The sequence below is a fragment of the Pseudorca crassidens genome, chromosome 3 (assembly GCF_039906515.1).
Source record: "Pseudorca crassidens isolate mPseCra1 chromosome 3, mPseCra1.hap1, whole genome shotgun sequence".
NCBI lineage: Eukaryota > Metazoa > Chordata > Mammalia > Artiodactyla > Delphinidae > Pseudorca > Pseudorca crassidens.
The window spans coordinates 52,520,950-52,534,427 of NC_090298.1; the positions used below are offsets into that span (position 1 = coordinate 52,520,950).

Consider the following 13,478-nt stretch of genomic DNA (forward strand, 5'->3'; position numbering starts at 1 on the left):
GTCTCCATGTGCCTTATAATTTTTTTTTAAGTCAGACACTTATATAAGACAGAAAAGACTAAGGTAAATAGTTTTTATACCTGGCAGTGGGCACATATGTACTTCTGCTAGGCCTTTAATGTGAGTCTTTAACTCATTCCATTTAGTAGTTGAGCTGGGTTTGGACCTTGTTATTGCTATGGTTAACCTCAGTGAACCCAAAGCTTCAGATTCCTGTATGTGTTTAGGATGAGAGCTTATTTGCCAGAGTTTTTCTCAGTGTCTGTTCCACTTAGTTTGAGGTTGTTCATTTGTGCTGTGCCTTAGAGCAGGTCTCTTTTCTTGCTCTTGTTCCTCTCCCTGCAGTAGACTGCTATTGTTTATTACTGGATGCCTATTAGCCTGGAAAGGTGGGGTGGGGGTCTTTTCTGTTCAGTCTTACCCTGGGTCTGAGGAGTAGACCTATATACTGATACTGCCCCACCCTCAGCTGTAGGTCTGGGCCCAGGATGTTTTCCTGCCCTTCCTTCAGGAGTAGAGTGTTTTTTTGTGTTACCATCCCCCCAGCAGCAGTGGGTTTTTACCAGTTCTCTTAGGGCAACAGGGTTTGTTGCCTTTCCATGAGAAGTTCAAGGCTCGTGTCCACTAGGAGAGAGGTGAAATGGATCTAGGCAATGCTCCCTTCCACCAGGCTTGCATCAGCACTGATTCTTTCCCAGAGCTCTCATCCTGCCCCTGTCTTTTTTGTGTGTACTCAGTGAGGTCTAAGGAGAAGACCCTGCAAATGGATGCAAAATTTCCCTTATCTAATAACTCCTAGTGGTTCCCTATTTTTGCTGGTTCACCATCAATCTTTATCAATTTGTTAAAAATTTTCTTACTGGTGTCTGCAGTGTCTGCCCCAGGTTAAAAACAAACAAACCAAAAACCCAAAAAGTGCTTGTTTCCTTTCTCTTCCTCCTTGGAGGCATCTGTCTTAGATGGATTGTAGGTTGGTTGCCCTTCAACCTTCACTTTCCGATGGGTTCAAGAAAAGTTGTGATTTGCAAATTGTCCAGCATGTTGTTGTAAGAATAGGAGCAATGCCCTTTTCAGCTTTCTACATCTTAATAGGAAGCAGTAAAAAGACTAGTTTGTTTTTGTTTTTATTTTACCTGAATAACTACAGCAGGAAAAAAGTTATGAGTCGCCAAGAAAAGATAATACAGAAAAAGATATACAAATCAAAACATCAAACTAAAAAATTCACACTAAACCTGAATGTACGTTCATGTTCTGAGCAAAGAAAAAAGGAGGAAACCTATCCCTGTAATAAAGTCTAATGGCCCATAGCTTTTGAGAGCTACCATCATTGGTATCACATTGTCCTAGAATAGATGACTTTATAGTATAATTTATGCTTTTTCCAAGGCTAAATAAAAGCATTCTGTTTCAAAAAAGGCCTGTCTGGCTTATAAAAGGAGCTCATTTAATTATGAGTACTGATTCTTCCCTCCTTGAATAAAAGAACAATATTACTGTCTGGATTTTAGTTTTTATCAGTTTTTTTTAATCAATTTTAACTTTAAGGAAAAACTACCTAGTAAGTCAAACTCCATTATTTCACTTTTGCTTCAACACTATTTAGTGTTTATTGACTCTATCTTTGAAGACAAAAAGCAAGAGCTTGTCACAATAAATTGGACATTCAGCTGTACCCTACTTGTGGTGTATATTCTTAATTCTTATATTAAGATTTCAACAAAAGAAACCTTGGAAATATAACTCATATCAAGTGATAGTGGGGTTTTTGTTTGTCTAGTTTTCATTGTTTCATTTCAACAAAACATCGACCCACTTTGTAAAAGGTGAATTAAATGTTTCAAAGCATCTCCTGTTATCAAATATGGTTAAATGACTGAGAGGGGCCATGCCAACGTTGTTGCTAGAGAAGAGTGTTTGTATCTCACCAACTGTGCTTCTGGTTCCTTAGGGAAGGAAAATATAACCACGCAGCCTGCTTTGGTCTCCAGCCTGGCTGCCTCCTGCCTGATGGGAGCCGCATGATATCTGTGGCTGCCCTCGTGGTGAACTTCTCACAGCCACTAGCAGGTCGTCCCTCTCTCCTGAGACACGATGAGGTGAGGACTTACTTCCATGAATTTGGTCACGTCATGCATCAGATTTGTGCACAGGTGAGTGATTTTTTTTTTTTTATGGTAGACCTACTAATTGCTTTTCCAGATTTTTTTTCCACCAATGTCAGGTTTCTCAACATGTTTCTTAACATGTTTTCTCAGAAGCTGAACATGTTCAAAAATTTCATAGGCCTTCTGCAAAAACACGAAATTTTTCTTACTATGTTTTCACAACATACCTTTACTCAGAGATTGATCCACTAATGAAAGAGCTTCATTGAATACCACCCTATGAAAAAAAAAGAAAACTGTCGTTAAGGAAGGGTTACAAATACTGTGTTTTTTCCTTTCAAATCTTTTCCTCATAGGAATTTGGTGTAAGCTTCACAGATAAACTGTGCTATAATCTGTCTCTTCTGCTTATTAATGCTTTGTTTAGTTCAATGGTTTTCAATCATCCAGACTCTGTACTCCTTTTTTAATAATAAATATTTTGTAACACCTTCCTTTACTAGCCTTCAATTAAAATCACAGATAGCACAGTATAACCATGGGGAGAATTTACTAAGAAAGAGAATGTGTGTGTGCAGCGGATTGCAACTAATTTCTCTTTATTTTTAAAAATGAAAAGTTTATTTATTCTAAACTTTGTAACATAGTCCAGTAAACTAGGCCCACACTATTCTAGGATGAACCATATGAACATGCCAATATTTAACCGCTGTTGACATACGAAAACATCTAGTTCAGTTGTTCAGCCTAACAGTTTAAAAACTGATATTTACAGAAGTAGAGGGACAGTTTTCCAAATTTGAAATCTCCATGAATCTCTAAAGATGAACTTTTTAGAAATAACCTCTTTATCAGAATAGTTTTAGATTTACAGAAAAGTTGCAAAGACAGTACTCCTCACCCTGTTTCCCCTACTGTTAACATCTTATAGTACATTTGCCACAACTAAGAAGCTAACAGCATTGGTACAGTACTCCTAACTAAACTCAACACTTTATTTGGATTTAACTAGTTTTTCCTTAAAGGTCTTTTTCTATACAGATAATTTTTTTTTAATCTATGCAATATCCTCACTGCATAAAAGAAAGCATTTTGTTTATGTTTTTCAAATTGTAATGCCTGGGCATGGCTGTGTAGTAAGACATAAGGAAGTAGTCAGGTTATACGTGAATGACCCCGAATCTTGCAGCAAAAACTGCAGACTGATACTTAAGCGGTTTGTTTTGTCCATTCAAGTCCAAGAATGGTATAGCCAGTTGTCTTAGTTCAGATTGCTATAACAGAATACCATAGATTGGGTGACTTAAAAATAACAGAAATTTCTCACAGTTCTGGGAGCTGAAGTCCAAGATCAAGGTGCTGGCAGATTTGATGTCTGCTGAGGACCTGCTTTCTGGTTCAGAGATAGCACCCTCTCACTGTGTCTTCACATAGCGGAAAGGAGCTCTCTGGGATCTCTTTTATAAGGCACTAATCCCAGCCATAGGACTTCACCTTCATGACTTCATCATCTCCCAAAGGCCCCACCTCCTACCATCATACTGGGGGTTAGGTGTCAACATATGAATTTAGGGGTGGGACACAAACATTCAGGCCTCAATAGTGACATGATTTTCCAAAATGGTGACTATCTCTTGGGACACTTCCAAATAGAAAGTAATCTTACTTTGATTTACACAATTGATTCTAGTAGTTAGAGTCTTGGAAACTTTAAGTGTGCAAAAAAAATTTTGTAAAAATATGTGTAATGGAGTTAGTTTCTAGGCTCACTTAATTACAGATTTTTCATTGATATGAATGTCCAGCAGGACATATGAATGACATGCAGAATAGGGGACAATTTTTCATTGTCTTGACATGTGCAGTTCAGTCCTGGACATCCAGCATCCCACCCCCAGAGCAGCCCCTAATCATTGTAATAACCAAAAATGTACCCACTCTTTTCCAGAATACTACTATCACTTTTGTTAAAAAAAAGTATTTAGTTCTTTCAACATTTTATCTGTACATCCTGGTGTTTCCATGTTTTATTTTAAAAAACAGAGGGGACTCTGGTATGAATCTATTCAGATAAATAAATCCTAATATACTGATATAGCCATTTCTACTCTCTGTTTAATCCAAGGAAAATAAAGCTTTCAGAATAACCTAAATTTTCTTTCTTAGGTAATTTTAAAGTCTATTTTCACAGCAATAGGTTTCCTGAAATATTTATTTTCCATCAGTGTTCATTCTATGACTGACATTTCCTTTAATTAGGATAAGTCTAGGTTCCATTTTTCTCAAGTGTTTTTATGAATAATTTGGGAAAGTCAAATATTTTTCTTAATTTCAGACTTAGGTTACTTAGATTATCTAAGATCTTAGTTATGTATTTGTACACAGATAAACAATAGTCTGCTTTTAGAACAGTGGATCTTAACTTCTTTGGATCTGAGAACCTATGAAAATATGATTTAAGCTATAGATACCTCTTCCAGAAAAATGCACATTCACTTATACAGTCAGATTTCTACCTGGAATTTCAAAGGGCACACCGACCCCCTGAAGCCCAGACCATACTGAATTCCAAGTTAAAAACTGGGTTAGAGCAGTTTCCTCCTTTATTTGGATGTTGATTATCAGCTAGTGATTTCTGAGGAAGTAATTTGGTGTCTTAATCACATTTATTAAAATAATACTGATCCTCAGATACGGTTTTCCATGCTTTTGATGTGTGTTCTTGTTTTCAAACACAGCCCTCTTATAACCTTAATATTGTATGCTTATCATGTGTTCACGATACAGTTCTCTACAACTCTGTTATTCTCATTATTTCTTATATTAATTTTGATTCTTTGAAATACTCATTTTAGTACTGGAAAATAACTGTCCTGGTATTATTTCATTTTAAAGCTCTGTAACTCATGAATGAAATGTATATACATATATATATATAAATGAACTATATATGAATATATAATTATATATATGACTGAACTACACACATGAATATATATGAATCAGTATGTATACTGATATACTGATGATAATATATATACTGATATTCTGCTGATAGCATATTTACTGTTGATCAATATATATACTGATGAACGAAATATATGTATGTTTCATATATACACATATATATGAATCAGCTATATATATGAACATACAATTATATATATGACAACTATACATATGAATATATACATGAATCAGTGTATATACTGATGATGAATGATGTCTCTTTCTTGAAACAGTAGATTATATTCATTTCTTAGAATTTGCCTAACCTCCTTCTTGAACACAAAATGTGTCATACAGATGAATGGTGTATTAGTACAGTCCCTTATCTGGTCATCACCTAATGACATAATCTTCGAAAGATCTCTTGTTTGTCTGTTAATCCTTTCAAATGTCCTGTAACATTTTAAGATCTTTTAAAGTAATGTATTTGAAACCAGTGATCACTGCTTTTGTCTTAAAAGTAACAGATGCAGATCCATATATTTGCAGCTTTATAATGATTTCAAAACCTTTTGTACTGACCTAAAGTAGATGGCAGTGAAAAAGGGGTTTAATAGTTTCTGTGTTCAGTAACACTTCTGACTTATCTGAGAAATATATAGTGAATTTATAAGTTTGCCATACATATTCAGTAGATTGGTTTTAAGATATGGCAGCCAAGTGTTTGAGTTCTCCACTGTGGCAGTTTGCAAGTTTGATGACCAGAAGAGCTTGCTAGAGCTTGTCATAGTAATATTTAAATATGTCAGCAGGAACATGCAGTTTTCAAACATGTAGATGGACTAGTTCAAGGTGTCTACTATCTCATCATTCAAGAGAATGAGTTTCACTCATATTTTTGTGTTTACACTACAGCGTAGATAATTTTGAAGATAGCAGTCAGGAAGTGGCATCCTTAGTATCTGTTCCTGTTTCATGGCTTTATTGTGGTTTGGGCGTCAGTAATCGCTGGACTTTCGAACTTCCTGTAGAAAAGAAGAGTAATGCTTCTTAACAGCCTCCATTGTGATGTCTCTGTGTTGGTTGTGCATTAAGAGCAGTAATGAGTTTTGGACTGTTAGATATCGTTATTTTAAAGCAACACATGAGAACCACAATAAAGCCTTATTAAAGTGAAAGAAAAACTTCACATTTCAAATAATCTGTTAATTTCATCTAAAGACTAGTAGAGCATCTTGTCTGCTTTAAATATTGTGGACTAGATGCTGTTTTAAATAAATGTAGCCTCTATCAGTTAGGAAGGCACCCTAGTGTTATGAAAAGAGCACTGGATTAAAAATCATCCGTGTATTTGTAGGCCTGGCTATGTGACTTTTGGCACGTTTTCTGACCTCCTTGGGCCACCTCTTTTTTCTTATTCCTAAAATAAGAAACAACAACAGTTCTCATATCTGCTTCCCTAGAGTGCTGATGAGATTAAATAATGTGTGGAAAGGTACTTGGGAAAGAATAAAGTGCCATACATGTTTGAAGTGTTCTTGTAACTATGCTTATATATAATTCAGCTCTTTTGAAATCAATAAGTAGCATACAGGTCATAATTTGAGACGGGGGAAAAGATTGCCATGAGGAAAAGCACTGTCACTTCAGATTTTAAAGAGTTCACAAATGCTTACCCTCCACGGGTTTTGGGTGAAGATCTGTGGAAGGTGATTGGAAAACATCACATTTGTATTTTTGTTTTGTTCTAATGATTACCTGCTACTTAGAAGTTTGATTCCTGGAGCTGGAGCAGAATGAGCACTTTATTTATGTATTTATTTATTTTTGAAAGTATCCTTTTTTTTTTCTTTTTGTCCGAGCCACACAGCTTGAGGGGTCTTAGATCCCTGACCAAGGATTGAACCCGGGCCTTCGGCAGTGAGAGCACAGAGTCCTAACCACTGGAACATCAGGGAGTTCAACAGAATGAGCAGTTTAGAGTATTGGCAAAGGTGGAAGATTAGATTAGAAAAATCTTCTGCAGATAATGTGTTGCTTCACATGTCTTAAATGATGGTGGTAATACTGACCTGTGGAACTATAGGGCTGTTGTAAAAGTTAACAAAATGTTATTCAGGTTCTCTTTATTACTGTTTTCATTGCCAGTGATTGCTAGGTATATGTGAAGTTAAAAGTATGACCTTTAACCTTCTGTTTATAGCAAAGCCTAGGAGACAGTGGCACTTTTTTTCTCCAATGACTTGTTACTTAAACTTCATCATCCCTGGATTTAGGGGTAGATCAGACAGGGGACATGGAATGACTGCTAAGAAATCAATAGGGGATCATCTCAGACAGCCAAGGTCCACTCTCCTGAGCCCTGTTCTTTTTCCTCAGCACAGTACACTTATTGACTTCAGCAACTGCCTTTTCTTTGAGCTGAGATTTGCTTTCATGAAAATAACACTTTAGTTGTAAATGCTAAAAGCAACCAGTCTCAATTAGAACAATAACCCATGTAGGATTTGGTCTTTAAAGCTCGCATAACTTTTTGAGCTTTAGTTTAATAATTTTGCTCCAGCTCTCACTGTGTTGTATCAATTGAGAAATTAATCTCTGTAGCATCAAGTCATTTGTTGTAAAAATCTATAACGGAGTATATTTTAGGCATCCGACTGTCTGTTTTAAAAGATAATATAGAAAAGTCTCATAGTTTTAGACAACTTTCTTCCTCTCGAGAACTTCTAACTAAACAGGAATCTAGTTTACCTTGTTTTCTAGGCTTTTATTGTCAAAATACTTCCTGCAGCAATAATGCTTATAAGGTACTGTATTCAACACCATTGAATTATTCGTGTTGAAAACTGTATAAAGTACTTCTTGGGTTCTTTGGAACATACAGTTGAAAACTGGGGAGTGGTATTTGCCGGCTGGTCATCAATGAGTAATGGAATTCAACAGCCAGGCTGTTTTGCACGTCAGGCCCCCATCAGGCTGCTGGATCCTAAGACTTGCCCATGGTTTCCTTGTGGACGTACACAGTGACTGACTGTGGGTTCCTTAGCATGTTCAAATTTAGTTATTTGCTGGAAATTGAGCTTTTGGATTTTGTAAGTTCTTTGTCCTCCTCATTTGAAAAATATTTAAATGGTATTGCCCAAAGGGCACACGGAGAAGCAGCATGACTTTCGGGAAATTAGTAAGCAGTAGAGTAATTTTTGGCTTTTACTCCTAGCAAACATTTCCTTTTGTTCTTTAGAAGACATTGTTGATCTGTTCATTCATGTGCTGTGCTCTCTCCCCAACTACAGGGTGGCTTCAGAGAGAATAAGCCCTCTCTTCTCTACTCTGCGTGACAGAATTGTGTTAATTCTCATTTAATTTTAACTCATGAGTTATTCATTTGTTCATGTTTTTCTAGGTTCTGAAATACCACTGCCACCACCAAATACACACATACATTTTATTGTTATTTGGGGTTGATTTTCCCTCTCATCAGCAAATACTAACCAAAAAATGTTCACACAAGCAGGATATACAAAATTTATATTTTTTTCAAAATATTGTACAGTGATAGTTGATGGTGTGATTTTGTCTTTATTTACTTATTTTACAACTATAATATTTAGAAAGTTATGCAGTTAGTATTACAGAATCCCAAATCCAGGATAGATGGTTACAGAGGCTGGCCTTTACACCTCAATCTCATGTTTGAACTTTGAAAAATCTTCCAGTATATAGAGGAAATCAGATTTTTAAGGAAGCACACTGAAACCTCGCTTTTACTATTCACATAAAGGCAAGTTTGATATAAGACTAGATCCAAGATGATTTCATCAATTTGTCACATCGTAATTTAGCCTTTTTTTCTTTGATTTTTCTCTGAGATAGAGCGGTATAATAGCATTTGTGGTTAAAATTGGGGTTCTGTAGGCCGACCACCTGGTTTAAAATCCTAGTTCTACCATTAATCTCAGTATACCTCAATTTCCTTATCTCATAAATGGAGATTACCGTGCTTTATACAATTGTTTTGGAATTTAAATCAGATAATCCATGCAAAGAGCCTAGCAAAATGCCTGACACAGTAAAGTCTCCATAGATGCTGGCTATTATAATTATTGTATAAAATTATTTTATCTATCATGTTGGATGTAGTTATTTTTAGAAGATTATATACAAGAAAGTGGCAAAATACTCAGTTTTCTGGAGCCCTTGACTCTTTACCTGTAAGAATTTTTTATGGGGATAAAAAATTATTTACCTGTCCTCAAACAGAGTTTACCTCATTCCAGTGCCTAGTGAATTTAGTTTCCCTTGGCCCTTCAGTAGTTGCAGCTCTTCATATCTAGAATCAGCACAATTATAATAGGAAGTCAAGGAAAACATTTTTTTTCATAAAGAGAGGAAGGCAGAATGTGAGGTGGCGTTGACATCTGTGCCTCTGCCCTGGGCCAAAAACAGAATGGTTATTTGCTTCTGATTTGGCAACCAGTCTGCTGCCTTCTCCAGTGGTTAAGTCGCCTTCCTTTCCCTTTCTTCCATTTAGAGCCCCAGGGATGATGAAGTCAGAGAGAGAAGACTGGGATGTGAAGCATCTAAATAGGGAAACAGGACAGAGGTTCAGGGAAAGATAACAGAATAACCCCCATTCTGCTGCTGACCCAGTTGGGTAAATGCTAAATATTCCTCTGCCAATGGCAGTTTTACATGAGTTCTCTGGACGGTGTGAAGGTTGAAAAACACCAGCCTGTCTAGTGAATTCCCATCTTTCTGCTCAAGAGCTTTCTAACATCTGATTCAACAATTTACTAAACTTTCCTTTTTTAAATAAAACTTTTTTTTAACGCTTAGCCCACACCCTCAGAATAAGTCCTTTATTTTTACAGTGGGTACTTTAACTTCTGAGTATATCAGTTGTTTCTCTTTTCTCATAGCTGCATTTAACTCACCTCACTTGCCAACTATTATAGTGCTAAATCCCACTGAAGGGGCTTCTTGTTTTAAGGTAACATCTTCTACCCAATCTGAGAGGTACAGCTCTGGCTTTCTACAACACGGTTGTCTTAGAAACACTTATTTAAAGTTTAGAACACAAAACACCACACACATGAAAAGGGCATCTGTCTGTAATGTTGTAATTTAACTCTTTAACTGATTTAGATGGAAACTTGAGTAGTTAAATAATAGACTGATGAATGCCCCAGAAAGGCATGTATTGAGTAAACAAAGATATGCAAATAGAAAGGGGAGCTAGGGAGAGATTTGTCTTAGATCTCTTGGATCTCTTCATTTTTAGTGGGAAATTCCTTTCGGGTTTTGTTTTGTTTTGTTTTGGGTCTTTTTGGCCGCCCTGAGTGCCTTGTGGGATCTTAGTTCCCCAACCAGGGATCGAACCCGCGCCCTCAGCAGTGAAAGCGCAGAGTCTTATTAACTGGACTGCCAGGGAATTCTAATGGGAAATTCTTTTAAAATATTTTTACTTTCAAAGCTTAAGGCTTCTTTTAACTTAGACTGATTTTTTTTCAGTTATGATTTCTTAATGATTGTTCCAAGTGTGTTCTGTGATTCAAAAGAATGAAATATGAGTTTAATAAAGGGTATTTGGGGGTTATTTTTCAGGCTGCTTGGCTACTGTGTTTTATTTGCAATATAAATTTGAGGTTATCCTAACCATTCAAAGAAGCAGTTGACTCTGATTCTGATTTAAGTTTTGGTGAGTCTTAATTATAATTCATCATATATGTAGTTTTCATTCAGTGCTGTTTAAAAAAGACCTTTATGTTTACTTTTTAGACCGACTTTGCACGATTTAGTGGAACAAATGTGGAAACTGACTTCGTAGAGGTGCCATCACAAATGCTTGAAAATTGGGTGTGGGACGCTGATTCCCTCCGAAGACTGTCAAAACATTATAAAGATGGAAGCCCTATTACAGATGATCTGCTTGAAAAACTTGTTGCTTCTAGACTGGTCAACACAGGTATGACTTATAATTTTAGAAAATAAGCTAGAATTGCTTAATGGAGAATTGGTGGCATCTTTTTTCTTTTTTTCTTTTTTTTTTTTTTAGGTAAGAAGTGGATTTATTTAGAGAGATACACATTCCATAGACAGAACGTGGACCGTCTCAAAAGGCAAGAGCGGCACCAGAGCATGGGGTCGTCTCAGAAAGTGAGAGCGGCCATGAGAGAAACACACTCCACAGACTGAGTGTGGGCCATCTCAGAAGCCAAGAGGCCTGCTGCATCTTCTTCTATAGAACTTATTTCGTCTTTTGTAATGATAGTACCCCCAGAGTGTTAATATGGGAAGGGAAGACTGCTAAGTATATTGGAATACTGAACCCTGAAATTATGTCCAAGAAAAAAAAAATACATCTTTTAAATCTTAAATAGAATGAGATGTCTTGCTCCGATTTTGCAATGAGTACTACAGGAATCAGTTTTTGAAATCTATGATGTATGATTAGAACACGTAGTTCTCTCTTCTCCAAAACATGTCCAACATTCTTATGTTATTAGGTCTCCTGACCTTACGCCAGATTGTTTTGAGCAAAGTTGATCAGTCTCTCCATACGAACACTTCGCTGGATGCTGCAAGTGAATATGCCAAATACTGCACAGAAATTTTAGGTGTTGCAGCTACTCCAGGTACGTAAATACGACCACTAAAAGTTCACTCTTCCTGTGAAGCACAGGGTATACTCCTCACACTGCCAGAGAAGGTAGAGTTTGTCAGGCAGGTTGCCTAACATAATTTGCTTCTGATTTCTGAAATCAGACCATGACTTTCAGGTCAGCATGCTCTGTCCTCAGAGTTATCCTGTCCAAATGTGCTTGACGGGGAGGCGGCGCCAGCTTTGCAGCATTTTAGTGTGATCAGGCGTGAGCAGTCGGCCTCCACCCCAGAGCAGAGAAAGCCACTCCCGTTTGGCAGCACCGCCTGGCTCTGCCCTCCCTGTATGCACCGTGACTTCCCTAGGGTTTCGGTAAGATGTTGCCAGAAGGGGCAGTTTGAGAGAAAGGCGCAAGCTTCTACCTTGTGTCTGATTCTGCTTCTGAGGTCAGTTAAGGCAGTTTGACCAGCAGTTTCTAACCTGGTATTATTTATGAGATTTGTGTGAGTGGGTGGGAGATGCTCAGACATATGCTATGTTACATTTATATTTGTGTATTTTAAGCAAACATGTAGCTGTACGTGTATACGTAGTTGGAAAGGTGAGTTTTTTCTATCAAAGAAATTGTTGTTTAATTGAATCAGTCACATTTATACCCATATTAAAGGTCAGAATAGCCCATTGAGTTCATCCAGGCTCCTCGCTTCCTTTTGTGATCTGTTTCTAGTAGACTGAACAGCAACTTTGTGCCTCAGGCCACTTGGACAAAATCCTTTTGTAAAGTAGCCCTAGAGGTAGATTGAATTGTTAAGACCTTTTTAGCTCTTCACGTAAAGAGTTCTTTTTCAGTAATTATGAACCTCAAATAAGTGCCATACTGATACTGTTTCAGATATAAATAAGTGTGACAAAGAGTAGGCTTAATATTATTAGAGTATTTGTAAGACACATGTGTCTAAGGGATAAGAAAGGAGCGAGTTGTCTGATAGGTGTGGACAAAGCCTCTGAAACTATTGTTAAGCATTCCAGAGCTTAGGGCCGAAACCAGCTCTGAGGCGGAGCTGTGGTAGGAGAGAAGTATGTAAACATCTTGGCCAACGGCACCCATAAACCCAGGGAGTACTAGAGGTGAGGACCTACCACTATCTCCTCCCACAGCTGGACTCCCCATAGGGAAACCTTAGCTAGCTGAGACCCTGCTATTTAACATTTGCCATCACACTGATTGAAATGTATCTTTCTTTAAAGGCACAAATATGCCAGCAACTTTTGGACATTTGGCGGGGGGATATGATGGCCAATATTACGGATATCTTTGGAGTGAAGTATTTTCCATGGACATGTTTTACAGCTGTTTTAAAAAAGAAGGGATAATGAATCCAGAGGTATTGTATTTTTTTTCCTCCTTTTGTTACTTCTGTAGTTGCCCCCTCCCCTTTAACTCCTAGTAAAAAAAAATATTTATTACACCGAGACTTTTAGAGTAAGAGATCTGATAACAAATCTTAACTTGAAAGTCTGGCATCTTCTCACATCATCATACATCATTAAGTTGCTTTGTGTAAGTGATTAATCCTATAAGTTAAAGAAAAACCCTACTGCATTTTCTTGCTTATTAACATTCCAATATATTGCATAATTAAAATTCAAAGCTTTGTTTATGCATTTGAGCATTTATAGCTGCCAGTTTTGACATGTGCCATACAGTGTTTTAGTTTTATAGGAGGTTGGGAAAGAAAGGTAAACTCCTTCCTGATATAAATGGTCTGCCTATGTTTTGATATACTCCACACACTTTCATTATATATTTGCTGTGGAAG

General features: G+C 37.0%; 1 protein-coding gene across 5 annotated transcripts in view; it reads left to right on the top strand.

Moving 5' to 3' along the window:
- Positions 1-13,478, top strand: part of NLN (neurolysin) — a 99,988-nt gene that overhangs the window by 74,857 nt on the left and 11,653 nt on the right. For all 5 annotated transcript variants that reach the window (XM_067730828.1, XM_067730827.1, XM_067730829.1 and 2 more), the window contains 4 exons: positions 1,952-2,153; positions 10,836-11,022; positions 11,564-11,692; positions 12,907-13,043. In XM_067730828.1, coding sequence (XP_067586929.1) covers positions 1,952-2,153; positions 10,836-11,022; positions 11,564-11,692; positions 12,907-13,043 — 655 coding nt within the window. The remainder of the gene's footprint in view (positions 1-1,951; positions 2,154-10,835; positions 11,023-11,563; positions 11,693-12,906; positions 13,044-13,478) is intronic.